At 37.0% G+C, this 25,692-nt stretch overlaps 2 protein-coding genes across 3 annotated transcripts in view; one reads left to right on the plus strand and one right to left on the minus strand.

Annotated features, from left to right (window-relative positions):
- Positions 1-25,692, minus strand: part of LOC134823167 (small ribosomal subunit protein eS7-like) — a 98,010-nt gene that overhangs the window by 66,416 nt on the left and 5,902 nt on the right. The gene's annotated exons all lie outside the window — the stretch shown is intronic.
- Positions 737-13,358, plus strand: LOC134823161 (galactosylceramide sulfotransferase-like). 2 transcript variants are annotated; one of them, XM_063834509.1, is made up of 6 exons: positions 737-814; positions 6,582-6,721; positions 7,007-7,163; positions 10,710-11,464; positions 12,111-12,224; positions 12,417-13,358. In XM_063834509.1, the coding sequence occupies exons 1-6, from the start codon at positions 750-752 to the stop codon at positions 12,572-12,574; spliced, it is 1,389 nt and encodes a 462-aa protein (XP_063690579.1). In that variant the 5' UTR covers positions 737-749; the 3' UTR covers positions 12,575-13,358. The 2 variants fall into 2 exon arrangements, with proteins under 2 accessions (XP_063690579.1, XP_063690580.1); XM_063834510.1 differs by lacking the exon at positions 737-814 and adding an exon at positions 5,264-5,315 and having other exon boundaries at positions 12,417-13,339.

Here is a 25,692-nt window from a genome sequence, read left to right on the forward strand (position 1 = left end):
GTGCGCTAGATGTTCATTGAACTTCCTATGAGGTCATTTGGGCTGGACAGTTTTAGTGTATGCCCCCCTTAAAACTTGCTCATTATCAATTATAGGCTAGGATAACGATCAGTCTCTAAAATAGAATTATTATCATTAAGAATAAATTCAATTAACTACTTGTACCTCCCCTTGATGGTTGCATATTACGTGCAGGACTTGCAACTGAATTATGCAGCGTGGCAATTGCATTAATATTATGTTCCGGAGATCATCAGGTATTGTTTATTTTTATCTATTATCAATAGTTTCCTCCATTCCTCGCCGTCAAATCAAATTTATCGGTGATTACTGCAAAGTAAGTTGCAGTGCAAATTTTGTATAAATACCGGCGTGACTCGTAAGACGGGCGGTATCGCCCAAACGTCGTTACCAATCATAAATAAATCATCTATATTTAGGAATGAATATCATAGAAATTGGTTGGAACAACGCTTGTAGTTCTGCAATTCTGATCCTGGAATTTATCTAACATACCGTTCTTCTGCAAATGCAAGAATTCTGTTCATTTTATCTTTCCAAGACGTGATTATCAGTATCATTTGTATATTATGAACAACACTCTAGTCCCTTAATTCTGACCCGCGGGAAACAGCTCTATTGTTCATTTTAGTCTTACTCTGACGTTATTTATGATTATCAGTATTATTATTATTGACAATGGTTTTGAAACCAGCATTTTACTACTCTTTCCTCCATTTTAGAGGATCATGGGGTTCTTGAACCAGTATAATGAGCAAATCGGACTAATTTACGACGTCTCGAAATTGAAGAGGTAAACAATTTTATTCTATTAATATTTTATTGATATATTTTTAATATTTTTTAAAAATATCATGTTAATAAAATTGCCGCGTGACTGTTTAAAAAATGAGTAATAAGTACGTGATAACGTGAGTTATGAGGGAAAGGTTTGTCAAAATACTGCAAATAATTTCTATTTGCAGTATCTGCAGATTCTAAAAGAGAATGTTGTTTCTTTCTTAAGACTAGAAGGGGTTCGCTCCGTTGAAGGATATCACTTTGTTAATTGTTTACATAATAATACGCCATTTTAAATCTGTAATTATTGTTAAAATAATTACGATTTTATGTTTGACTGCTTTGCCTCTTTATAAATCGATTTTTAAAACTAAAACGTATCGTCCGGACTCGACTCCTTGACTTATCTTGTACATTAACCGTATCATTTACCCAAAATACTTTATACTTATAGTAGGAATCAAAGCCAAGGTAAAAATGTTTGTGCCAGCAAATTACCAAGCGTCCAGTACAGAAAACCTCGTACCATGCATGATTCTATTTTTAGGACTGTTTGATATGGACACGTTCATTTGAGTTTGAGGATATTGGTAAATATTAATGGCCCTATCAAAAGGCACGGTGTAGTCGACTTTGTCACATACTCTTGATGATATATTACTGGGCCGCGTTCAGCCTGTCATTCCGCCGAATCTCTATATGTTAATGAACATGATAGCCTGAGGTCCCCAGGTAATTTATAGTAGGAATCAAAGCCAAGGTAAAAATGTTTGTGCCAGCAAATTACCAAGCGTCCAGTACAGAAAGCCTCGTACCATGCATGATTCTATTTTTAGGACTGTTTGATATGGACACGTTCATTTGAGTTTGAGGATATTGGTAAACATTAGTGGCCCTATCAAAAGGCACGGTGTATTCGACTTTGTCGCATACTCTTGATGATATCTGAACATGTGTGAAATTGAGCAAATATTGATATACCAGCTTGAACACCCTATATTAGTATTACGTACCGGATCAATCAACACCATTACAACTATACGCACCAGTCACATAAATTATTATGTGGTAGTATGAAATGAAATGAAATGAAATGAAATGAAATAATGTGCTTGTATACCGCCCATATGGTTAGCAACTGACACAAGTGCCAGGTACTAACCATGTCAGAGCGGTTCTAAAGGGTGAGGTGAAAATATCCAGCAACAAACAACTAAATCATCTCAAAAACAAATCTATTTAGGAAAAATTAAAACTTTAAATAAATCATATAGTAATTATAGGAAGATTTATTGATATTTACCACACTACGATTAACAATAAACCACTAAAAAACTCTTCAAAAGTAACATAATATACTTATAGGAATCAAAAGAAGGATTATTAATAATGGTAATTTGACCAAAACCCATAATCGTGGGTAGATTGGAGCGCTGCCAGTGTCTCTCTTTCCCAAACAAAAGGAAATGATATTAATTTGAATAGCCGCAAATGCAAAATGATACCGAGAATAAAATCGGTCGCTCGCTTTTCCCATTCATTTACGGCTTACGAATTTTAATAAGTTTCCATTAATTGCATCAATCACATGCTGTCAAAATCTCTTTGGGTTGCTTTCGTGTCGATACCTAGTATTTCGGGATAAGAGTGGTAGATAGTGTCCAATTAGCTGATGTTTATTGAATCTTTATTGCAGCTGCCTTCGGGTAGTTCTTCTTAATCTATTACAATTGTATATGATTTGTTGTACTTGTAAAAGTTTGATAATTTTTCGTTCACATCGACAGTTCTTCTTATGGTTGAAATTGATTAATACAAGAAATATAGCAGCCCATACTAGGGTTTGCAACCGACATTATCGGCGATAATTTGTGAACAAGTTATTATCGGTTATCGGCGATAATTTCTAACCGATAATATCAACATTTTTTTTCTTCAAATAAATATCATTATCATGGCATCACGAATCACGATCATGAACATTGAACATGATGATCGTGACCTCAAGACTTTTAATCGCTAGAATTGCAGATCGCCTGTTGCCTGACTGTGGCCTAGCACTTCTGCAATATTGATAATTGATATCATATTTTGTGATGGGAAAAAGATGAATTACTCGGAGACTTGAAGGCTTTCGAGGGCCAAAGTAAAACCTATAATTCGATTGAAAATTGCAGATCGCCTGTTGCCTGACTGTGGCCTAGCACTTCTGCAATATTGATAATTGATATCATATTTTGTGATGGGAAAAAGATGAATTACTCGGACTCTCGGAGACTTGAAGGCTTTCGAGGGCCAAATTAAAACCTATAATTCGATTGAAAATAAAGCGACACAGAGAATAACTGGGTCCGTCCCGATCGGGAAAAGGACTGGGAAGACTGTGCGGAAAACTGTTTACATAGACAGCATATTTATTATTTAGCATAACATTCCTTAAAGTTATTCCATGGTAAATTTTCTAAAATTCACTATAAGTTGCCAGTGGTGAAACATACCTACATAGTGGCTAAACCGAATATACAATTCCCAATGTCACGTTACACGTATGTTCGAAAGAAAACACATATTAATTCATAATTCAGTTTTTGGAGTTCGATCAAAAAATTGGGTCATAACAATGCTAGCTCATTGTTATGACCCAATTTTATCGCCGATAATTATCGTTATCGCCGATAATTTCAAAATCGTTATCGGTTATCGGCGATAAAAATTATTGGACCGATAATGCAAACCCTATAACCAATGTTGTACTTGTATCATAATTGTTAGATTGACCTAATCTACTATATTTTATACCAAGGAATGATAATTGGGCAGCTATAGTTAACTAAGTCACACAAAATGTGACATTTTGAACATTATAGTGCCTAACAACCATACAGTTTCTTTCTGAGCAGTGCATATGGGAGTATGGGTCACGTCGCTAATGTGACCCATACATTATATGTTAAAATGGGTGTGGTCCAAACTGGGCGTGGTTCCCGAACTCTTACGGTTTCGAGACCATGATTAAATGAAATCTCGTCAGCAGGTTTATATTCGAGTATCGACGTTTTAAAGACGTATTGGAACTCTTTAAGGGTGAAAACTCCAATATTCGGTTTTTTATGTGTATAAGAAACCGTCAAAAAATGGGCGTGGCCGGAGGGGTCAGTTCCCGGTCGAGTTGGAACCTAACATTTTTTTGGTGCTTAGTTGGCCTATAGAGCAACTAATTAACATTGATTCCTGATTATTCGGAATAAAAAATGTTTTGTGAACCACACTATTCAACAAAAATAAAATCTAATTTTTGGTTTAATCGGCTTACCTTACGAGATATATTTAAAAGGTACGAAAATCGGTGGTTTTTCGAAAAAAAAAACACCATATTTGCGGACAAAAAAATGTAGGCCATCGCCATTATTTCCCTTAATTATTTTTCGCATATTTTCCTTAGCTATAACTTTATCGATTTACTATCAACTTGGGACTTATCAATATAGTAACTGTAAGTTATTAATATGATTCATCAAACAATTAATGAACACTAGTATTCGATTATGAATTGCTTTAAAAATGATTTTGGAAACGTTCCATTAAAAAAAAGCAAGCTCTGTCACTACTTTATTGGCCAAGGCGGTGAAATTTCGGGAGTAGTGGCAGATAACAAGCACTGTCGTGTGTCGGTCTCCTATACCCTCTGGAGGATTATAAGTTAAGTTAACGCTAACTTTCAAAGGCTCCGGAGAAATTGTTTACAAGATGAAAGAGCTGATCAGAGAAGATCTTCGTATTTCATTTTTTTAAATAACGGGTTTCATTTTTGTAAAAAATCCCCAAATATGTACCATGATTTAATTTGGGGTATGGAATGAGGCGGTTTTTGAAAAAAAAACTCCCATATTTTCGTTCCCAAATCATTTAGGTTAGCGGAATTATGTCGAACATAAATATGTCTCGTAAGGTATGTTGCATCGAGTATATTAAAATACCGTGCAATATTGTCCTCAAAGTTAAACGAATTGATAAAGTTATCCTGCAACTTGGATAGACTAAGTTTAAAGGAAGATGTTTATTTATTTATATAATTGTGGACCGTGGTCTTATGCTACTGTCAGACAGGCTATGATCGGTGCTGCGTAATATGTTAAACTTAATTTTAAAATACTGCAGATTTCTCCTTACCGTTTGTCTTATATGTCAGAGGTGCTCTTTCAAATATATTACCGATGTTTATTGATGCTACGCCGGGTACGCCAATATAAACCTTGTGCAATGGGCATCAAAGTTAAGCGGCTTTGTAATCACATTAAAGTAATCAAATTAGGGTAATCAAATTTGGGTAATCTGCTCGAGTTGTTAGTAACAAATGACAACTTGTTATCCGTGTTGATTAATTTGTACTTTAATGACCAGTCTTTAATTATCAGTTTTTAATTATCAGTCATGTCAAGGACAAATGAAATTTTTGATCTTCCCACCTGGCGGCGGATAAGCCGGCTACAAGCGAATATTATCATGTTGTACAGGTTCGTTCACATAAAAGTATTCGTCAGGAAATGGATGATGATTAGTCACTCTACAGTCGACTGTCACGTGACTTTTTAAGCACGTTCTCTTGATGGCCCTGAATGACTAATCGAAATCGTAGCCCTCTGATCTGATCCCAACCGTAACCCTAACCTAATTTTTAACAAAAGCATATGCTGAAACCCTAACCCTAACGATAAATTAGACCAACCTCCTTGTATGGTCATATCACGTGATCGAAAAGTTTTTTCGCCAATATCTCGCTAGGGGAGCATTTTAACCCTATGTCATGGGGGGGGGGGGGGGGGGGGGGGGGGGTGATTCAGAATGAGTGTGCGAAAATACATCAATCTAAGTTGGTCTCAACTATCGGGGGCCCTTTTAGAAAGTCTCTAAGATCGACTGTAGAGTGATTTAGCACGCTCGTCAGAAAATTCAACAAAAATTAAAATCTAATTTTTATCTCAGTACAGTCGGCTTACCTTAACTGCAAAAACTTTAGTCGCGAAAACAATGTCATCGACAATTATTGTCAAAGGAAAACGAATCGTTTCGTCTCATCAAGTTTCGTCGGAATTTTACTATTTTTGGACAGCTAATAAAACTTTTTAGTTTTTATTGAATAAATGGTGAAAATTGTTAAAATAATTAAATAAATATGTACTCAAATAATAGTTATTCAACTTATAATAAAATAAATCGAAAACCAAAATATTCGTCGCGAATATTTTGTACGGCGAAAGTTTTTCGTCACGAAAATGTTCGTCTAACTCTAAGTTTGGATTTCGACGAAAATATTCCACTGAAAATTTTCGCAGTTAAGGTAAGTCAAACCTCATTTTAAAATTCACTTTAAGCTGTTTTTCCGCGTTAAAGGAAGTTTTGATGTGGTAGATCAGGGATTGGTCCCAAATTAAATTTGGGACCTTGCGTTTTCATATTTAGAGCATCCTTCAGCAGGTGGAATTAATTTTACAAAAAGGAGTTGGACGGTTGGAAGATAGCTGTAAAGTACCTTCTGGTTTCTATTTTGAATTTGCGCAAGCTTTGTAGACTTAGAACCAATAATGTAAAATATTATATCACCCATAACCCAACCACCATAATGTTTAGCAACACCTTCGAACAGTAAAACCCGAGTAACAGTATTAGTAACACCGTATGGTAATACCGCTGTCCCAAGTAAAACTCCGCTAACAATCTTGTACGCCTTGATAACATCCTTCTAACATCCTCGTGCCTACCTTACTAACACCTTATTTCAGGAAGTACGAAACATCAATTAAGGCCAGCTCGCAGAGGACGAAGTGCGTTTCTTACGGTTTTTTCCTCATCACCATTACCTCTCTCGTCCTTTACCTTACCAGAGACGCCATGACCGCTCAACTGGTCTCTCAGCAGGCTTGTGAGTCATGCAGTTATTCTTATATGTTTCAATTGCTCCAGGTGCTCCATTTGGCATTTTTCCCTTGAGACAACCATCCCTCCCCTAGAATTACTGCATTCTAGTTAGACATTTCACATGAATTACAGGGTTCGATATAATATTAAAATAATATATAAATTCTGTTTGGATGGTCACCAATGTCCTATAAATCTTATTTTTTCGAAAATAATCTCGAAAATTGGAGCATGTGAAATTAGTGTCACTGGGCTTTGCATTAAATTTCAATAAAATTTTCGATTTCAGCATTTCCGGTGCACAAAAGAAGACATGCACTTGCAGACAAAAGTTTTGCAGAAACGATACGGACGAAGTTCGGTCAGAAGTGCTCTCCTCAAGAAAATATAATTTTTACTAAAACCCACAAAACGGGCAGCAGTACCATCACCAATATTCTTCTCAGGTAACTGTAATAGTTTTATCAGATATAAGCACCAGATTATTCATTACTAGTATAACCCGTGCCTACGGCCTACGGCCGGGACTTCACTATCGCAGTTGAAATGCAAAAGTATAACCCGCCTATTATATTCGAAAACACGCATTCAATTGATTTTTTGGCTTTGCAGATACAAAATTGCATTTTCTCCCATAACTTTAAAAGAAAGAACTTTAGGGTGTTTTTTTAATCATAACTCATATATAAGTACATGGTGAGTTGAAAATAGTGTGTGGAATGTAAATGTGCAAAAGATCAACCTTCCAGTTGAATAAACACATTTTTGAGGGCATCAAACACCATGCGCCAGAATTCAGAGAACAATTTCATCATTTCATGTCAAGCATCAAAACAATCCGATGTTCCTTGACGGACTTTTCGGTCAAAACAAGCTTAAAAAGTAAAATTACCACTTTTTGACTTTACAAATTTAAAAAAATGCAGCCTTTTCAGATCTGATATCAATATTTTACACAAATCTTGAACTACATATGAATAAACTTCGTGTAAAGTTTCAGCTCGATACCACAAGAAATGATGAACTTATAGCCTCTCCATTGCATGAAAAAAATTGTGCTTTTCCGAAAAATGCACTTTGACCAGGAAATGCTCGATTACAAAAATGGGAATCCTCAAAAAAAATTTTTGGTGTGGAAACAGGGCGCTAGATGGTCAATGATATCATTTGAGCTGGACAGTTTTGGTGTTTGCCTCCTTAACATAGATTCTGCTAAAACCTCCAGGAATAATTACAATTTATTTTACAATTTGTCCAGAAATTATGCTGTCTACTCCGGTCGATAGTCAGTATTAAATATAGTTTTAACGGATAATAGTTAGAGAAGTGGAGCCCTGCACTGAGTCCCAGTCTATACTATACGCTGGAACATATTTATATAAGTTGATTACAAGTAAATGATCATTGACACGACCGCACCGAATATTTCTAAGGATATAAATATAGTAATATAACAATCTTGCACAACCTTGCACCCCAAAAAATTTGCACGCCCGATTGAATAATATAATTAACGATCCTACGATAGTAACAGGGGTTCTTGAAAACTTAAAGAGTTAAAGTCTGTGTCCCCGATGACTTGCTTTAGTTTGGACGGTGGTTAACGGTTCAGACTTTAAAGTTCAAAGGTCTTAATATTTACACTAATATACCTTAATATTTACACTAATATACGGCGAGGTACACAACAGAACCCAGCTACTGTACCCCTCCCTAGTAACACCCTAGTAACACCCTAGTAACACCCTAGTAACACCCTAGTAACACCATAGCAACACCCTAGTAACACCCTAGTAACACCATAGCAACACCCTAGTAACACCCTAGTAACACCATAGTAACACCCTAGTAACACTCTAGTAACACCCTAGTAACACCCTAGTAACACCCTAGTAACACCCTAGTAACACCATAGCAACACCCTAGTAACACCCTAGTAACACCATAGTAACACCCTAGTAACCCTCTAGTAACACCCTAGTAAAACTCTAGTAACACCCTAGTAACACCCTAGTAACACCCTAGTAACACCCTAGTAACACCCTAGTAACACCCTAGTAACACCCTAGTAACACCCTAGTAACACCCTAGTAACACCCTAGTAACACCATAGCAACACCCTAGTAACACCCTAGTAACACCATAGTAACACCCTAGTAACACCCTAGTAACACCCTAGTAACACCCTAGTAACACCCTAGTAACACCATAGCAACACCCTAGTAACACCCTAGTAACACCATAGCAACACCCTAGTAACACCCTAGTAACACCATAGTAACACCCTAGTAACACTCTAGTAACACCCTAGTAACACCCTAGTAACACCCTAGTAACACCCTAGTAACACCCTAGTAACACCATAGCAACACCCTAGTAACACCCTAGTAACACCATAGTAACACCCTAGTAACACTCTAGTAACACCCTAGTAAAACTCTAGTAACACCCTAGTAACACCATAGTAACACCCTAGTAACACCCTAGTAACAGTTCAGTATTACACTAATTGCATACGTTGCTCTTTTCTTACTATCTTATCTTAGTGCTTATCTCTGTTGATTGTAACGTGCAGCTACAGTGGTTTGTGTATCACCGTGTTACACGACCATGACCATCCCGCCCAGCGAGTATGGTGAAAAGGAGATCAACATGTTAAGGGGTGACTCAGTTGAACTTCTCAACAAGGCTATGAACGAGATGGAGATCACAGCAATTGGGCAACTATCCCCTTCGCGCGTGAAGAAGATGAACAAGGACACTGCGTGTGACTTGTTGTACGATGCATTAATATATTTGGAGGAGTTCACTGGTGTCGTATCCACGGACTACAAGATGGCCTCAAATTCAGTTAAACATCATATGTTCGAGACACAGGAGACCATCATTAAGTTGCAGTCAGAACTACTAGCCTGCAAAAATGAACAGTTGGAATCGTTGCAGACGTCAGTTAAATCGTCAGTCGGAGAGTCTGTCAAGGCTGAATTCCAATCCTTCAGCTCGGTATTACAGGCGAATTGTCCAGAATCTCAGAAGCCTGTCAGTTCTGAAATGATCAAGAAAGCTGTGAAAACTGTGGTACAGGAGGAAGACCGAAACAAAAATCTGATGATTTTTGGTTTATCGGAGCAGGACAATGAGGAGCTCAGCACCGTGGTCAGTGAAGTGTTCTCAGCAATCGGAGAGAAACCCAGAATCGAAGCTAGTAGAGTCGGAAAGCTCAAACCTGGCAAGGCTGTGAGACCAGTTAAAGTGACTGCGGCAAGTGCAACAATTGTTAATCAGATTCTCGCTAAATCGAGAAACCTGCGAGCAACGGAAAAGTTTAAAACTGTTTTTATCAGCCCAGATCGATCTCCAGAACAGAGAGCCAAGCAAAGAGAACTCGTCAGTGACATGAAAAGACTGGTAACTGAGCAACCTGATAAGCTACACTTTATCAGAAACGGTGCTATAAAGAGTACTGATAAGACTAATAAGACTGCAGAATGAGCTTGAGTGTTTTTAATAATTTATTATTATTAGTGTATTCAAGTTTTTGTTGTGTGGAGGATGTTTTAACTCACTCTTGTGTGCCCAGTCTTGCACTGTCAGTATTTCTCGACACTTCGAGCACACAAAACTGTCAGTTTTCGCGACAATTGTCAGATTTCGTTTTCAGTTCTGTCAATTTCAAGCGCTACTAGCTCTACTACTAGTAGTCTACTTCAGCTCACATTAAAGGGAGTTTTCGTCGTGCGTGTAGCGCCCTTCAAGTTTAACTTGGACGGATAGGATTTATAAAACTTCTGATTATAATATTTATACTATATTGTATTTTGTATTTATGTATTTTAGTAAATGGTCATTAGAACCACCGGCACCGTCCGGGCCCAAACAACACCCTAGTAAAACTCTAGTAACACCATAGTAACACCCTAGTAACACCCTAGTAACACCCTAGTACACCTTAGTAACACCCTAGTAACCCTTTAGTAACACCGTTATTTCAGATACGGTGAAGTACACAACAGAACCCAGCTACTGTACAAGTACCCATCCAGCACAGAGTACAAGAAGCTCGACCCTGATAGACTGCTCACTGGTCGCCCAACGGCAAACATCTTCGCTCAGCACGCCAACTTTGACCATGCTTTTCTCAAAGATCACATATTCAACCCTTCGAAAACTTTCACCATTCTGCGATCCCCTGTTTCACAGTTCTCATCAGCCTTCAGCTTCTTTGAGATCACTAATCTCTACCCAGCGGACACATTTGAGGAGAGTTTGAAGCTCTTCTTCAGCAGTCACATGCATGACAAATACTTGGTTAACACGTACTTTTGTAAGAACTGTGCTATGATGGTGAACGCTAACAGCATTGACATGGGACTAAATATAGAGGAGTACTTCAAGTCGGCGGATCAAGACAGGTATTTGTCAAACTTTCTGGAACAAGCCTCCCAAAGGTGGGATCTAGTGCTGATAACTGAGCACTTTGATCTGTCGTTAGTTCTACTGAAGAGAAAATTCTGCTTGGAGTTTGAGGATATTCTGTACCTAAGATCCCTTGAGAGGATAAAGAAAGATAAAGTTGAGGACCCGTCCCTTCTCGCAAAGATAGCACAGATGCAGAAGCTGGATATAGCGCTGTACGACCACTTCAACGCTACGTTTTGGCGGGAAGTCGAAAAAGAAGAGGGTATATTCGAGGAGCTGGCTATATTTCAAAAGCTGAATAAACAAGTTCAGTCATTTTGTGTTGAAGGTAAGAATTGGTGAACTTCCTTGAAATTTTAAAAGCTTAAAATTCTTACTCGTAATACTTTGGTAATTCTGCAATCTAATCAGAGTGGGCTCACCATTCCAGCCAAGTATATTTACTGTCACGTTTACTTTGTCTCGATATCCCCTAGTACTAATTTGTTAGCTGAGTGATGAAACTGAAACTACTTAATCGTTAATCCTTGCAACTTTGTAAGTCTCCTGCAGATGATCACTAAAATGATTTGTAATATATATAAGTTTAAGTTTTTGTAGTATTACTAGGTCAAGATAGGACGGTGTATGGTTCCATGATAAAGTGAGTCATGTGATCGTTTTAGGAAACTTGTGCCCTTGTATCATGTGATCAATTTTCGCCCTTGTGTCCTTCGCCCTCGTGTCCAACCTTTTAGGAAACTTTCGTCCTTGTGTCCTTTGCCCTTGTGACATCCGCCCTCGTGTCCTTCGCCCTCGTGACTTCCTCGTGAACGGTTCCCGGTCAGGCCTGATTCCCGGCACGAATCGAATTTACTCAGTTTTATCAAAATTTGAGAATAGACTAATTTAGTTAAAACTACAAGCTTTAAAACAAGCTTTTAGTAATTTGTCATTATTAAAGTTCAAAGAATGAAGAGATTCTTATTTTGCAGGTACTAGAGTTGGATATCAGGGAACCTACGCCAATGTTCTCTCCACAAAGGCAAGGGACAACTTCCAGTGTATGGCTATGAACACCAGATGTCTTAATTTCATAAGATTAATAGGTATGAGTAGCAGTGTTTTAGGCCGTATTTATTTCTATATAGGGCTTAGAATCCATAACATTTTTTATTCCTTCCCTTTTTCTAGAGAAAACAGTTTTCAAACGTTCAATTATTGTAGTAATAATATTTTCTTATTTATCTTATAGTAATAAACGAGGCAAAATTATTAAACTTTCTCTTAATATTTCAAAGAAGCAAGAGATGACACCGCGGTGAATGACAACATGAGAACGGAAATTGCGCTGGAGTTCACGGATCCTGACAGTTTGAATCTGAAACAAATCATACATATGGACAGAAAGGAGAACATCATTGACTTAGCTTATAAAAATAAATTTAAATTAAATTAATATTGGCGATTAATTTTTTAATTAGGATTTTTCAAATGCAAATCTTGATCGGTGATTGTACTAACAAATTAGTGTTTTGACTTCTTTTAAGGTTTCTTAAAAGTAATTTAAGGCAACATTGATAATGTTTGATGTTGCGTGATTTGAATCCATATATGGAACATACCTACTGGATCAGCATACTTTTATTAGTTGTTGATCAATGGTATTAATGGGTAATACTAATGAAGCTCATGTTGTGCTCATCTTCACCATTAAGAATCGTTGTGATGCATTATTACCTTATTATTATCATTATTTTATAGTAATTAAACAACCTTCTGCACGTCATTGTTTATTGTTCAGTTAGTAGGGCACCGTCGGATTAAATAATTAGGCTCTTTTAATTATTCTGTCAGATAACAGTTTTAGTATTCAAAAAACTTATGAAACATATAAATGAATATGAGGATGGTTATTAAGTTTAAGAATTTAAAGTCTGGGCTGTAGATGCATTTGAAGATTGGTGTCTTACATGACTGTGCATTGAATTATGTTTTACTGTATGTGAGTGTATGAAGCTTTGGCTTTTTTAAGTTTGTCTGTCTTTCAACAAGGCGTAATTACATGATTTCAAATTGTTCTGTATGTTCTCATCATTTTTAAGTTTTACTGGTAAAGTTAATTATATTCTATATGCTTTACTATGGCTTGATGATGAATTATATGAATTATAGCAAATGTTGAATGTCGAATGTTTTGAAATGTTCTCCTTTTAGATTTTTTAATAAATACAGCGTAACAGATTTCAGTACGTTATTTTTGGTAGTAAGGTAGATATAAAAGGTATGGTACTGGTTATAGTTAAGGGACGTCTAGTTCCACTCTCACTAAACCGCCCTCCCAAATTGAAACAATTTTTGTGAAAATGGAAAAGGCCCTGAGGGTATGAAAGTATTATATTTCTAGATCGGTGTATTATTGGACGCTGATTCCGAATCACCCCGGCCCCTTGACGTCCCAGGAAACGTTACTGGTAGGGGCCTAACTTCGAAAATAAAAGAAATAGAAACGTCTGGTTTTTAACAAAATGTTCGCCTTTTAAAAATAACGTTTCCCCCAGGGGGAAATTTAAAACAACGTAGATTTTGAATTATCGCGAAAAGTCTTATTTTGGGCCTTATAAAAGTGCGCAGCTTTAACTTTGCGGATTCTTGTTCTCTGATTGGCTCAATCGTATCACGTGGTACGTGATGCAATAATTGCATTCTTGGAATAATTGAAGCGTGCAAATGCAATGAACTTACTTGTAGCGCGATGCGTTACTGTGCCGCGCCGCGCACTTAATTAAGCTTCTCGCAACTGGCAACGACGCTAGATCGGCGAGATGCGCTAGATCGGCGAGATGCGCTACTGTGCCGTGCCGAGCTGCGATGAATTGACATCGTCAATTAATGAACTTACGAGCGCGCACGGAGTTCAACAAGCGGTGAAGACGCAATCACCTGTAGTAATATTGCCAGACAGTAAGGTCTGCTGGGGTAGGGTAAACATTTAAATGATTCCCTGGAGAGTTATGGGCAAACAATTATTTTGGTTACGTGACAGGCTGATAAAACACGAATCCGATTGTTTAGGGCTCGGTTTAGGGTTTCACCTAACCATGTGCTTTTGCGCCACTGCGGGCGCGCTTGTTTCACAAGCGCAATTGGGCTCTGGATAGAGCAAGGTTAGGGTTAGGGTTAATTGGGGTAGGGCGTCGCGTGCTTAATCACGTTCCATGCTCGTACTTTGAAATTATACTTTAATTGTTAATATAAAGGGGCTGCGACACGATCATAGTCGAAACCGACACGACAGTCGAAATAAAACCAAATTGGGTCGCGGTCGCTTATTTTTGGACGCTGATTCCGAATCACTCCCCTCGACATATATAATACTTAACGGGTGATACTCGTAAAACATTTGTTTCAAATTTATACAAGACTCATGTCGACGAGTCCAACTCAGCGCGCGTCTTGGTAGGTTATTGTAGCGCGATGCACTACTGGGTCGCGCGCGCATCAAATAATGCTTCTCGCAATCACTTCGGTAGATCGGCGAGATGCACCACTGTGCCTCACCGAGCTGCGAAGGATTGACATCGTGAATCAAGGTAGGTTATAAACATAAACTTATAAAAGGAAACTTTCCGACAAATTTTAGGCATATCCAATCATTAAACATTATATTACCAATTACAGCTGGATGATGATTAATCACTCTACACTCGACTGTCACGTGACTTTTTTAACCCGTTCTCTAGCTGGTTCTGAACGACTTTTCGAAACCCTAACCCTCTAATCTGATCCCAACCCTAACCCTAACCCATTCCTTAACAAAAACATATTCTAAAACCCTAACCCTAACGAGAAATTAGACTAACTTCCTTATACGGTCATATTACGTGATCGATACAGTTTTTCGCCAATATCTCGTCAGGAGAGCATTTTAACCCTATGTCATGGGGGGTGATTCGGAATCAGCGTCCGAAAATACATCGATTGAAGTTGGTTACAATGTACAACCATCGGGGGCCCTTTTAGAACAATCTCGAAGATCGCAATCTAATCGCAATCTAATCGACTGTAAAGTGATTTAGCACGCTCGATTACAGTTCAAAGCAACGTCTTTTGCTCCATTTTCATTACTATGCCAACTTTAATATCCACTAGGTTTTTCGGACCGTTTTGAAAGTCCGATTGGTCTTTCAAAATTATTTCATTCAAGTATTATAAATGACCCGTTTATAGGCTATTAATTTTAGGTCCTGACTTACGTTCGCGTTGAACAATTAAAATGTAAAACAGTTGGATAAAATACAAATAAAAGAAACGTTGACAATTAGTATAATTTTAAGACGATAAAAATGGGAATAAAGAAATCTCCCGTGCTCGAATCGAAGTGCCCTCCTTGCTGAAGTCTGCTTAGACACGTATTGCGATGTTGCTGTGACGTCACGTTGCAGTGCAGATGTGCTGGGATAAGAGTGGTGTCCGGTGTCCAGGCGATGTGTCCTGCTCCTGGTCGTGGACGCGTTGACAGTGTTAGTAATCAGCCACTGAGTTGACGGCTGTATTACTTCGTTGTTAAAGTGCAGATGTTCTATTTCTGTTAATCAATTGAACTGTGGGAGAGCGTGGTTAAACTTAAGGTTAAGAAGTTAAAATTTGTTATACAGAAGGTATAACACAAGGAACCGAAGATATGACAAAATAATACAACGAAAATCAACAATTTTCGTCAAATTACGCGACTTTTACACTTACTGCTTATATTACTGAAGCTCCAAAAGCCGCGCATCATTCCAAAAAGATATAACAAATTTGTCATTGTGAAAAAGCTTTGTCATACGTTGTATGACCCGCGGCGCACGAGTGCGCGGCTCCCCTGTATCGTAGAAACTCTACAGTGAAACGACCGTGAGGTTTGCTCTAACCAAAGCCCTTCCGCTTGCAGTAGCGCGCGACCGCCGTAGGCGGCAAAAGACTTGTGAAACAAGCGCGTCACGCAGTACGCGTATACACATGGCTATGTGAACGTGAGGTCACGACGTGATACAAGTAGTTCCTATATTTGTGATAGGGAATATATTGGGTTGTTTTTTATATAGGGTCATTGTGACATTATGTGTCTGAAGAATTTTTAGTGTAACCGGCCGGGACTTCACTATCGCAGTTGCAAGTTAAAAGTATAATCCTGCCTATTATATTCGAAAAAACGCAGTACATTTTCGTAATTAAAACGGTGTGAAAGTATGAACTCGCTAATTCCAAACATGCCACAATTTTGTAGCGCGATGCACTACTGGGCCGCGCGCGCATACAATAATGCTTCTCGCAACCACAGATCTTATGCAGATCGGCGAGATGCGAAGGATTGACATCGTGAATCAAGCCACAATTTAAGTCTGAGCGCCCCTCACATATCTAATAGTAATACTTAATAGGCAATAAGGCAATCTTAAGTCTGGAGGTCAGAGGTCCCCTGCCAAATTACCTAATTATGTAGCAAATATATTATGAGGGGAGATAAGAAAGAGAGCGAGAGTTGGAGGGTACACACCCACACACACTTTATTATCATATTTGGGTCATAAAATGATCAATTAAACCACTTACCGGATATTATCCTTTGAATCATTATCTTATTGTGAGACTGATAAACAGCAAACCTCTCCAGGATCTCTTAAACCACTTACCACCGTTTTAAAAAACCTTCATCACTTGGCTGCGTCAGAGTTTTCTTGGCACTATACTGAAAAAAACCAGCCCCATAACTCTTATCGTTTTCTTGATTAAACCGCTCGGAAATTTTCCACAGACAGACAGACAATCAGACAGACACACAGACACAGACACACAGACACAGACACACAGACACAGACACACAGACACACAGACACACACACACACACACACACACACACACAGACACACAGACACACACACACACAGACACACACACACAGACACAGCACACACACACACACACACACACACACACACACACACACACACACACACACACACACACACACACACACACACACACACACACACACACACACACACACACACACACACACACACACACACACACACACACACACACACACACACACACACACACACACACACACACACACACACACACACACACACACACACACACACACACACACACACACACACACACACACACACACACACACACACACACACACACATCTTGAGATTATTATTATTGATACTGTTTGAAGAATTTTTATATTGTTGAAAAAAAACTTGTTAATACCTATTGTTCATGTTTTTATTACATTTTTATCCTACAGTAGCTGACTACATACAGCATCGTTCTTTACCGATTTCACTTTTCTTAATACTTGTTGATTGATACTAAGGAATACAAATTTTTTTAAAAGGAATACAAATTTGAATTTTGATCTTTATTACAGATTAAACATATCATATATAACCATAAAAGCCGTGCGTCGGCTGATTGCCTCAACTTGGATTAGTAGTAATTTCAGTTGACAGAAGCTGAAGGACGGCAGCTCAAAAGGCCCAGTGAACCATCGGAAAGATCAAGGACTCGAGTGCCAGTAGTGGCTTTTTCGAACCCATTTTCGCCGATTTGCTGAGGCCCAGATGAGCTGTGCCCTGCTTCTTAACGGCACATGATGGTTTTTGTTTAGATACTTATTTAAATTTAAACGATAATTCAGTTGGTGGTTTACAGTTTTTAAATCATGTTTATCATTTATTTTTCGTTTAATTATTACGGGTTGACAATTCAGTCATACCATGCATAGTCAACATTGTTGAGGCAACCAGCTTCCGCAGTTCAATAATTGGAGACTGAATAAATATAAATTGATCGAAATTTACAATTCTGAATTCATCGTCATAAAATATAGTCAATAATATTCTTGATTCTATTTAGTACATTATAAGTTGGTTTTATTCTCTTGCAACACTACTGCACAACAAAAACTGCGCCTGTCCACCTACTGGAATTATTTCTATTGATCCTCTAAGTATTTACTTGTATGTACCCACATTGTCAATCTGAGCCTTAATACAGGTGTTGTACCAACCCTTTGTAAAAAAGCTAGAGTAACTCCCATCCATAAGGCAGGAATGAAAGATGATCCTAATAATTACAGGCCAATATCCATCCTTCCACTTGTAGGAAAACTTATAGAATACTTTGTCGGCAAGCAACTCACTGATTACATGGAAGAGAACAAACTTTTCATCCGGCATCAATATGGCTTTCGGAAAAATCACTCCACAACTTATCTGATGTACGATCTGATGGACGAAATATATATGAGTAAATCTAAGTCTTATAAACCAGGAATCATCTTTCTTGATCTTAAGAAGGCCTTTGACACAGTGAATCATGAAATATTGCTTCAAAAATTGGCATATTATGGAATTGGTGGCATTGCTTTAACCTGGTTTAAGAACTTCTTATCTTGTAGATATCAATGCACTAGGATCAATGGCAATCTAAGCTCATTTTTAGAAGTTCTGAGTGGTGTACCACAAGGAAGCATCATTGGGCCTATATTATTTAGTATCTTCATAAATGACATCATTTATGCCTGTAACCTATCTAAGCCCTTTCTATTTGCAGATGATGGTGCACTATTCTTTGATCAAACCTGCAGAAGCACATTTATAAACATGAAAATAGAACTTATGACAATCTTTAAATGGCTCAGTGTTAATAAATTATCACTCAATGAAAAGAAGACTGAATTCCTATTGTTTGATTCTGTTGACCAACATGATGAAATAACCATTGATTGTAATGAGGTAACTTTCACAATCAAGGAGTGCAAAGAGACAAAATATCTTGGCCTCATTCTAGATAGTAAATTAAACTTCAAAAGCCATGTAGATTATATTATTAGGAAGGTCATGAAGAGAATTGGTGCCATGTATAAAAGTAAAGCACTGCTACCCATTAAATATAGGAAAATGTTTGCCAATGCACTCATGTTGCCACAATTCGATTATTTAGACACGATCTATTGTAGAGCTGGCAAGACAAAACTTGCTGAACTTGACACTCTGTACAAAAAGGTAGCCAAAATAGCTCTCAACGTTCCAAAAACAGAGAGCAGCCTTAATGTTTATAGAGACATGAAATGGTTACCACTCCATCTTAAATAATAATATTTTTAGTAGAAATCAATTTTTAACTATTCAACAGAAGTATATGGATATTTTTAATGACAGTGGTTTAACATGGTACTTTACCAACGAAACAACCAGAAGACGGCATGTGAAAGATACTCTCCAGGAGAGCCTCCTTGATCAGGTCTTGTATACAAATGATGCTCTTGTCAACGGTTGTAAGATTGTTTCACCGCTTGGTAAGAGTGATCACGTTGGGATACTTGTCGAACTGGTTGTTTCGCCAAATACTGATAAGAGTCCTAAAGAGAAAACTGTAAAACCTATCTGGGGTAAGATTTCGTCTGATGAATTATTGAAGTTTAGTATGAATAACATTGACTGGGATTATAGTTCTACAAATTATAATGTTCAAGAAATGTGGACTGAACTACATGGTAAACTGGAGGCTGTTGCCGCTGCTGTCCCAGCTGCTTCTGTTTATCTCGACAACAGGCCTGTCAAGTTGCCATGGAGTACAACTTCACTTAAGAGAATGAGGAAGAACAAGGACAAAGCATGGGCTGAGTTTGATAGAAATCCATCTGTAATCAATTTTAGTTATGCTAATAGCAAGCAACATATTTTTGAAGTGGCTGAAGTTAAAGCTAAAGTTAACTATGAAAAGAAGATTACATCTAATTTAAAGCAGAATAGTAAGTCTTTTTACTCATATTTACGTAACAAAAGGCAAGTAAAATCAAGTGTGGTTTCCTTGGATAGAGGAGATGGTACACGCACAGATAGTTCTGCTGAGTCTGCTGAAGTACTTGCAAGTGCCTTCAGCTCAGTGTTTGTGTGTGAGCCACCTGGCCCTCTTCCTGAGAATGACACTTTGGATTATGATAAAGATGTTATTAGTGATTTGCAAGTTAGCAGTGCTGATATTAAGAAGCAACTTTTAAAGCTTAATATTTTTAAGAGTTCAGGTCCGGATGGTGTTCATCCAAAGTTATTAAAATCGTTAGCTTATGATGACAACTTTGTAGAAGCAGTCACTAAATTATTTAAAATGTGTTCAGAAACGGGATCTCTTCCTGAAGTGTGGAAGTCAGCATCCGTTGTAGCATTGTTTAAAAAGGGTGTTAAATCAGATCCCTTAAACTATAGACCAGTTTCCTTAACTTGTATTTTGTGCAAAGTGTACGAAAAGTTGGTGAGGGCACATTTATTGGATTTTTTAGAAGAACGAATATCAAAGCATCAGCATGGATTTGTTAAGGGCAAATCTTGCTTATCTAATCTTTTAGAGACATTTGATAATATTCTTGATATTTTAGATGAAGGTGATCCTGTTGATCTACTGTATTTTGATTTTAGTAAGGCCTTTGACACTGTCCCCCACTTTAGGCTTTTATCTAAATTGGAGGGGTTTGGGGTCAAAGGAAAAGTTTTAGATGTTATTAAAGATTTTCTCACAGACAGAACCATGAGGGTTTGTGTAGAAGGACAATGGTCTGAGGTGAAACACGTGTTATCTGGTGTTCCCCAGGGGTCAGTATTGGGCCCTTTGCTATTTATTCTTTATATTAATGATTTACCTGATATAGTCAAGAATAAGATTAAATTATTTGCAGATGACCTAAAGTTGATTGGTAATGCAGCTAACCACAGCAGTGTTGCTGAAGATATTGTAGAACTGGAAGTCTGGGAGAGTATTTGGCTTTTGAAGTTTAATCCTGCTAAATGTAAAGTTGTTCATATTAATCTTAATAGCAACCCTAACTTAAATTATTTAGTAAATGGCGTAGAACTTGAAGTATCTGATCAGGAAAAAGATTTGGGGGTTATTACCCATAGTTCCCTGCTTTGGAATGAACAGATAAAAGCATGTATTTCCAAGGCAAATCGTATGATTTGCTGGATTGTAAGGAATTTGATAATAAGAGAAAAATGTGTAATGATAGCCATCTATAAAGCTTTGATAAGACCTCATCTAGAGTATTGTGTCCAATTGTGGAATCCAGTTGCGGCTCATGGAAGTTGGGGGACTGTTTTGGAGCTGGAGAGCGTCCAGAGGCGGTTTACCCGTCTGATTGATGAGGTGGGTACTCTTCCTTACAGCCGTAGACTGGAAATCCTTAATTTGACAACGCTGGCAGAGCGGCGAATACGTGGGGACCTTATTGAAGCTTTTAAGGTTATTAATGGCTTGACTGATTATGGTTCAGACTTGTTCAGACCAAGCAGATCAGGTCTTAATCTGGTTTCATCCAATAGATGTAGTAAGAGTGTGACAAAGGTCAAGAATCTTCAGTGTTCTTTTCTTCCAGAGCGGGTTGTTCCTTATTGGAACAAACTCCCTTCGGAGGTGAAGAACTGCTTGACAGTTTTGAGTTTTAAAATTGGATTGGAAAGTTTTAAAAAGAATATGATTTCTAAATGTATTGTAAATGACTTTCATTTTTGGAATGTTTCGAAAGAAGTTTTAACAAGAATTGAAGGTACCAGTTATATCAGTAATAAGGAAAAACACAATGATTATCTGTGGTTCCATCCTTATGTAGCAAAGAAACGTTTTATAAATCTTTACTCCACTGGGAAGTATGAATAAATTAAATTTTGTAATGTTGTTTTTATTCATGATTAATATTTGATAAATTATTACCTTTAAATTTGATGGAGAAATAGTTATTTTTCCATGTAGTGTGATGATACTTTGTAGACATTAGTGATGATGTTATGTCATAATTTTTACTTACTTACTTACTTACTTATCTTAGACGACAACTCCATCTGTCAAATTATATGTTTAGAATCATCCATGACAATTGTCCTACAAACTTTATGAACAAATTTAGTTACATATCAGGAGGTAGTAGGAGCGGCGAAAGCTGCAACCTTTATGTCAATAGATCAACATCACATAAAAACTTTCAATACTTGGGGGCAAAATGTTGGAATAATGTTCCAACAGATCTACGAAATCTGCCCGATGTTAAAAGCTTTAGTGATTCGTATAAGAAACAGCTACTATCATCTATAACAACAGACCCTAATTATACCGTCGACAATTCATATGACAAATTTTACACTGCAATCATAGTCGCCGATAACTAAGTAACTTCTAATTCTTTTAAATCTGAGGCATATATAATTGATGTATCGAAAAGATATTCCCTTTTTTACCACCTTATCATTCTGATTGATTTTAAACATGACTGACATGTTTTAACTGGAGAAGGGGTTCCCACAGTGGTAGTTTTATAAACCACTTTTAATTTATTGACCTATTATACTTAGTGGTAGTTTTATAGACCACATTTAATTTATTAACTTATCATACTTAGTATTTTTTTTTGGTGACTGTATCACCCAGTTTTAACATTTGATAATTGTACAGTTTATTGACGACACATTGACTGAATGTTATTTTATATTCTAATTTATATTCTAGATATTTTATTTATTTTACAACAGACGACAACTTCCTGTTTTTTCTTCTATATTAGTTACTCATATCTCTTGTACAGACTTTTTTACAAGGACATTGACAAATGATACTCACATTAGGCATTCATTATTGCATCTAAATTATTTCACTTGCATTAGGCTTAGAAATTTATTCTCTGGTCAACAGATTTCAAATGTTTAATTAATTTGTAGTATGACAGTAAGGTATATAAGAAGTTATTTAATTTTGCTTGGGCTATTATATTGACTAGGTATTGAGGTTTAATGATGATATGGAATTTGAATTCTATATAAATTTACACTATGTGGTTGGGGCATTTTGCATAGTAAATATGGTTACTACTCATATATATCATATTATTTGATTGGTATTCGATTTCTGATTATTTCTCTAGGAATATGATTATTATATCTCAATTTGGCTTTAGGTAGGGTGCCCCGCTAAAAGAACTGGATTCTTCCAGGAAGCATCCCGTGCACAGAGCTTGGTCTACATATATATTAAATTAGTAACCATTCATTCTGTATGTGCTCGAAAATTTATTTCAATCAAAAGTATCCACTCTTTTTTTTCTATTTTTTAAGAAAAAAAAGGAAGCAACTCACGGTATCACTCTCATAAGAGAAATGTTTCATCATTTACCGGAGTTGCAACCATATATACACAATAAGGTTTGGTACTTTATCCGTACCTCCCCTTTCATAGAAATAATAGCAAAAATATACACCTATCTTTAAGAAATCAACATCTGATAGTGTAACTTCGTTTAACTTGATACCTGCCACCATGGACTATGAATGTTTCTAGACACTATCCTTTTGATATTGAGATATTGGTATCTCAGATCACGTGTACATCGTTCCTTCCTTTTTTATGACACAGTAATTTATTGACACTCACAGCTATAATTTTAATCATTGAATCAGTATTTTTATCTGTGCTCTGCGTAATGCATCACATGAATCAGTTTTTTTAATCTATTAACTTATTACACATTTGTGCTCTGCTTTAGCATCACTTGACTATTTAATAAAATTGTTTGTTCAGGCCATGACCTTATAGTCAGCCAATTGGCCATTGCTAAAAATAAAAAAAATGAATTAAAAAAAAACAAAAAAAAAACATCTGATATAAAACATTCGATCAACCAAAATTAAAACAATTTTCCTGTTAATAATTTAACGGCACTCATAAGAGGTCATACTAGGTATAAGTCCAAATGCTGTGTCAGCAACCGTTTTTGTTACTTTCTTTTCTTCTTGACTCCTCACACCATGAACTGATACCACTATGCTTTTAAGCATAGCAAAGCATATCTTGGTCCTGATGTAGTTGATAACATCTGTCTAGCTCTCCTTTCTCTTCTTTGATATCAATCTAGCAAGACGTTTGTGAAATCTGTCACATTCTGGTGCTGTAGTCCCTGCTGTAGAAAACACTAGAGGAATGAAAGACGCTCTTTCAGTGTTGATGACTCGTGAGTTATACTTAGTTTTTTTTTTTCTTCCTCATTTCTCTTGTACAACTTGTACAACTTGTATCCACTCTTGATTAATATATAAAGATTCCAACTAGTTTTTAGTTGACTATTTCCCTCACCAGTGTACCTTGCCCTGCTAATTACATCACATTATTTTATTGAACGTGTCGTTTTATATTTGTATCTACTCTTGTCGTATCTATGCGATTATCAGAAATTTTTGAACAGTTCTGTAAAATTAAACTGTGAGAATTTTGAGCCAAGAAGATTCTAATTAACTAGTCTTCATATATGGAATCGTGTCTTGGTAGAAGATTGTAAATGGCCCTGATACCTTTTTTACTATGTTCTGAACTATTCGATGAGATCATGTTAGTCGAATTGGCAACAGTTAATTTGATAAGGAAAAGAAAAGAGAGGTATTGCGATGTGGTAAGACATGTAAGGACAAGAATAAGATTCGCTTATGTTAAGAACCACACTCATAGCTCTACGAGGGTACAGAGGAAAAAAAATGGACAGCAAATATGAGACACCACTATCAGAAGTCTCTTATTATATATAACCTCATCCCTGCCCCTATGATGGAGTAGATGTGTATATATCTGATTGTTGATATTTCATATTATATAATATTGGTAGCAGTGGACAATTTCCGTTACCTCTGTATTGTGCTCTGCCAATTGCAACACTTGAATTACTTTATTGTATATATATACTGTTTGACACTTTATCTAAGTAATCTCTTACTTATACTAGTTAATGTGATAAGTCTTAATAAATAGTAAATAATTAATATAATTATTAACCATTGCAGTATGCTAGCCCGATCAGTGATTCCTCGAATTTGGTCAAGATCTTTCAGCAGTATATGGGAGAAAAGGATTGATGACTTCACACCTATCAAAATTCAATCAAGCAGTGATGTTTTTGTCAGACAATATGATTGGAGAGCAGACTGTATTGAGCCAAAAACTAAATTGACATACCCAGAGAACGGTACAAGCGTTTCCCACACTGAAACTTTAGAGTTATGTAGTACTGATAGTGAAGAAATTAATGCAAAAATTCCTGTCAAGTCACCGCTCTTTGTCAAATGCAGTAATGATGCCAGTGTTGATATTATTGGTCATGAGGCAGACATTGAAATTAAGACTGAGGCTGGTGGGTGCACTTTGAAAAGTGTCAAGGCAAATGAAACATCAATTATCAGCAAGTCAGGTTCAATCCAGTTGAACTCAATTGTTAGTAATTGCTCTATTATGACTGGAGGCAATGTGCTTGCCAAAAAAATTCAGGGTGAAAGACTTACAATTAGCACATCCTCCGGTTCAGTTGACATTGGGTCACTCTATGCACCAGAAGGAAAGATATTTGGCAAATATGGAGATGTCAAGATAGACAATGTTCATGGGAATTGCAAGATTGTCAGTGGTAGTGGTTCAGTTACCATTGGTTCATCTAAAGACAATCTTGATATACGATGTCGAGGTGGAGAAGTGAAAGTAACTCTGCA

This window comes from Bolinopsis microptera, chromosome 11 (assembly GCF_026151205.1).
Source record: "Bolinopsis microptera isolate Bmic1 chromosome 11, MBARI_Bmic_1.0, whole genome shotgun sequence".
NCBI classification, from domain to species: domain Eukaryota; kingdom Metazoa; phylum Ctenophora; class Tentaculata; order Lobata; family Bolinopsidae; genus Bolinopsis; species Bolinopsis microptera.